The sequence below is a fragment of the Carcharodon carcharias genome, chromosome 19 (assembly GCF_017639515.1).
Source record: "Carcharodon carcharias isolate sCarCar2 chromosome 19, sCarCar2.pri, whole genome shotgun sequence".
Lineage (NCBI taxonomy): Eukaryota > Metazoa > Chordata > Chondrichthyes > Lamniformes > Lamnidae > Carcharodon > Carcharodon carcharias.
The window spans coordinates 111,805,823-111,810,710 of NC_054485.1; the positions used below are offsets into that span (position 1 = coordinate 111,805,823).

Sequence of the window (4,888 nt, forward strand, 5' to 3'; positions counted from 1 at the left end):
CATAAACACATACACACACACACAGACACACACACATAAACACACAGACACACATACACACACACATAAACACAGACACAAACACAGGCAAACATGAACACACACATACACAGACATGCACAAACACACACACATAAACACACAGACACATAAACACACAGATACACATGAACACACACATACACACACAGACATGCACACAACACACACACAGACACATAAACACACAGACATATAAACACACAGACATGCATGAACACACACATACACACACAGACATGCACACAACACACACACAGACACATAAACACACAGACATATAAACACACAGACATGCATGAACACACATACACACAGAATTGCACACAACACACACACAGACACATAAACACACAGACACACATGGACATACATACACACACACATAAATACACAGGCACACATGGACACACACATACACACACACACATAAACACACAGACACACATGGACACAGACAGACACACACACACAGACACACACACACAGACACACATGGACACAGACACATACATACACACACAGACATACACACAACACACATATACACATACACACAACACACACACTACACACACACGCAGAGGCACACACTCACGTGCACACATGGCAAAGGTGTCATGGAATACAAGACAAAGGGAATGGTAATGATAGTATTAAAGACTAAATCTTTGGTCCAGAGTAGGTGTCAATTACAGAATAAAAGTCAGCACTGTCTGAACGCAGAGGCTTGAGAATAAGAAATAGGCTGGCACTTGGGGTAGGTGGAGACATGGGGTGGGGGGAATGAGGGCGGTGGGGGGTGGGGGTGGGGTGGTATTTAAACAGAGGAGAGAGTTCATGATCTGAAGTCGTTGAACTCAATATTCAGTCCAGAAGGCTGTAAAGTGCCTAGTCGGAAGATGAGGTGCTGTTCCTCCAGTTTGCGTTGGGCTTCACTGGAACAATGCAGCAAGCCAAGGACAGACATGTGGGCAAGAGAGCAGGGTGGAGTGTTAAAATGGCAAGCGACAGGGAGGTTTGGGTAATGCTTGCAGACTGAACGAAGGCATTCTGCAAAGCCTTTTTATTCCTCCCTCAGATACCAGTCTGTATCGTGCTCTTAAATTTTTGCTTTCAGATCAATCTGACCCTTCTTCTGATGTTAACACATTCTGCTATTTTGCTTTCATACAGTGCTGACCTTTATTGTGTTACTGATACCCACTCTAGGCTAAAGCTTTATACTTTAACACTGTAATTTCACTGCCTTTGTCTTGCGTTCCATGAGGTCTTTGATATTTAATCTCTCCTGCCTCGAACCTATCCCCGACCTTCCCTTTTGCTCCACCTGCTCCTCCCCCCTTTCTCGACAGCATAAATCACATTTCTAACTCTCTCCAGTTGTGAAGAAGGGTCATACGGACTGGAGACGTTAACTCTGGGCAGGATTTCCTGGCCCTGCTCACTGCCGGGATTGACCAGTCTTACTGTATACTCGGCTGGGTAACTGAATCTCCCTCGGTGGTCTGGCACCACAGGACTGGAAAATTATGGCCTCTGTCTCTCTCCCTCCACAGGTGCTACCGGACCTGCTTGACCTTTTCCAGCATTTTCTGATTTTATTTCAGATTTCCAGCAACCACAGTGTTGCGTTTTTATATTTGAGATGCACTAGGTTTTGAGAAAAGGGGGTGGGGAGGGGGAGGGGTTGCGGTGGTGGGACAAGGAGAAATGAGGCAGGTCTGTGATTGGGTGGAAGGCAGGAGGGATTATATGATGGGAGAGTTAATCCTCCAGGGCTGAAGGGAATGGTGATGGGGTAAGAAAAAAACAAAGAAACAGAAATATGTAAAAAGAAAAAGATTAGTGAAGACAAGTGTAGGTCCCTTATAGTCTGAAGACAAATGTAGGTCCCTTATAGTCTGAAGACAAATGTAGGCCCCTTATAGTCTGAAGACAAATGTAGGTCCCTTATAGTCTGAAGACAAATGTAGGTCCCTTATAGTCTGAAGACAAATGTAGGTCCCTTATAGTCTGAAATGGGAGAAGTTATGATTGGGAACAAGGAAATAGCAGAGCAGTTAAACAATGACTTTAGTTTTGTCTTCACAGAAGAAGACACTAATTTTTTTTTATTCGTTCATGGGATGTGGGTGTCGCTGGCTGGGCCAGCATTTATTGCCCACCCCTAATTGTCCTTGAGAAGGTGGTGGTGAGCTGCCTTCTTAAACCGCTGCAGTCCATGTGGTGTAGGTACACCCACAGTGCTGTTAGGGAGGGAGTTCCAGGATTTTGACCCAGCGACAGTGAAGGAACAGTGATATATTTCCAAGTCAGGATGGTGAGTGACTTGGAGAGGAACTTCCAGGTGTTGGTGTTTCTATTTGTCTGCTGCCCTTGTCCTTCTAGATGGTAGTGGTCATGGGTTTGGAAGGTGCTGTCGAAGGAGCCATGGTGAATTCCTGTAGTGCATCAGTGTAGATGGTACACACTGCTGCTACTGTGCGTTGGTGGTGGAGGGAGTGAATGTTTGTGGATGGGGTGTCAATCAAGTGACTGCTTTGTCCTGGATGGTGTCAAGCTTCCCAGAAATGCTTCCCAGAAATGCTAGGGAACCAAGGGTCCAGTGAGAAGGAGGAATTGAAGGAAATTAGATTCACTAAAACAGTGCTGGAGAAATTAATGGGGCTGAAATCTGATAACTCCCCAGGGCCTGATAATCTACATCCCAGGGTACTAAAGGAGGTGGCCATAGAAATAGTGGTTGTCACCTTCCAAAGTTCTGTAGATCCTGGAACAGTCCTGACAGATTGGAGGGTGACAAATGTAACCCCACTGTTTAAAAAAGGATGGAGAGAGAAAACAGTGAATTACAGACTGGTTAGCCTAACATCAGTAATAGGGAAGATCTTAAGAGTCTATTATAAAGGATGTGATAACAGGACACTTAGAAAATATCAATGGGATTAGACAAAGTCAGCATGGATTTATGAAAGGGAAATCATGTTTGACAAACCTACTGGAGTTTTTTGAGAATGTAACTAGCAGAATAGATAAGAGAACCAGTGGATGTGGTGTATTTGGATTTTCAGGAAGCTTTTGATAAAGTCCCACAATAAGGGGTTAGTGTGTAAAATTAAAGCACATGGGATTGGGGGTAATATATTAGCATGGATTGAGGATTGGTTGGCAGACAAGAAACAGACAGTAGGAATAAATGGGTCTTTTTTGGAATGACAGGCGGTGACCAATGGGGTACCGCAGGGATCAGTGCTTGGGCCCCAGCTATTCACAATATATATCAATGATTTGGATGAGGGAATCAAATGTAATATTTCCAAGTTTGCTGACGACACAAAACTTGGTGGGGATGTGAGTGGTGTGGAGGATGTTAAGAGGCTTCAAGGTGATTTAGACAAGTTGAATGAGTGGGCAAATACATGGCAGATGCATTTTAATGTGGACAAGTGTGAAGTGATCCACTTAGGTAGGAAAAACAGAATGGCAGAGTATTATTTAAATGGTGATAGATTGGGAAATGTGGATGTACAAAGGGACCTGAGTGTCCTTGTACACCAATCACTGAAAGCAAGCATGCAGGTGCAGCAAGCAGTTAAGAAGGCAGATGGTATGTTGGCCTTCATTGCAAGAGGAGTTGAGTACAGGAGCAAAGATATCTTACTACAGTTGTAAAGGGCCTTGGTGAGACCACACCTGGAGTATTGTGTGCGCTTTTGGTCTCCTTACCTAAGAAAGGTTATACTTGCCATAGAGAGAGTGCAAAGTTCAGGTTCACCAGACTGATTCCTGGGATGGCAGGATTGTCGTTTGAGGAGAGATTGGGCCGACTAGGCCTGTATTCACTGGAGTTTAGAAGAATGAGAGGGGATCTCATTGAAACGTATAAAATTCTGACAGGGATGGACAGACTGGATGCAGGGATGATGTTTCCTCTGGCTGGGGGGGGGGGGAGGTGGGATCTAGAACAAGGGGTCACAGTCTCAGGATACGGGGTGAACCATTTAGGACTGACATGAGGAGAAACATCTTCACTCAGAGGGTGGTGAACTTGTGGAATTCTCTACCACAGAAACTGTGGAGGCCAAGTCACTGAATATATTTAAGAAGGAAATAGATAGATTTCTGGATTCTAAAGGCATCAAGGGGTCTGGGGAGAGAGCGGGAGTAGAGATAGAGGATCAGCCATGATCATATTGAATGGTGGAGTAGCCTTGAAGGGCTGAATGGCCTCCTCCTGCTCCTATTGTCTATGTCTCTATGTTTCTGTGAGATGTGTGCAGAGCAGGTGCGATTGCTGTCCGAAAGCAAAAATAAGAGAAAAACTGAAATGGGCAAAGAAGATGAAACGGACTGGGGACAGGAATTATGGACTGAAATTGTTGAACTCAATGCTGAGTCCCTGGGGACAGTAAAAAGTCTATTCAAAAGATGGGGTGGAAAGCATTCAGCGGGGTTCAAGGAGGTAGCTCACCACCACCTTCTCAGTGACAATTATGGATAAAGAATAAATACTGACTTTACTCGTGTTGTCCACACCCCATGAATGAGAAAAAGAACATGTACTCACTTAAAGAGGAGTGTTAATGTGTTCGGGTGCAATACAACATCCAGACAAGAAAGTAAACTAAGGAAGGGGAGCTACTTGGAGTTTAGGATACAACGACATCTCCAATCTGATCGCCTTTGTCCAGAGAGTCTGTGTTCCTCAAAGCCTCCCTTAACCGTGCCCAGAATAACTCCTGCTTCTCCATCTTCTCTGGCCATTCAATGTAGGTCTTGCTCTTCAGGAGTTTCCGGAGTTTGTGATATGCAGAGAGTTGGTAGTTTGGGATGTCCTCTAGGAAGA

General features: G+C 44.6%; 1 protein-coding gene across 1 annotated transcript in view; it reads right to left on the minus strand.

Moving 5' to 3' along the window:
- Window positions 1-4,691: 4,691 nt before the first annotated feature.
- The window catches only part of LOC121291350 (toll-like receptor 13), a 2,760-nt gene continuing 2,563 nt past the window's right edge, over window positions 4,692-4,888 (minus strand). Inside the window, exon 1 of the mRNA XM_041212419.1 lies at window positions 4,692-4,888. This exon is cut by the window's right edge and continues 2,563 nt beyond it. Coding sequence (XP_041068353.1) covers window positions 4,692-4,888 — 197 coding nt within the window.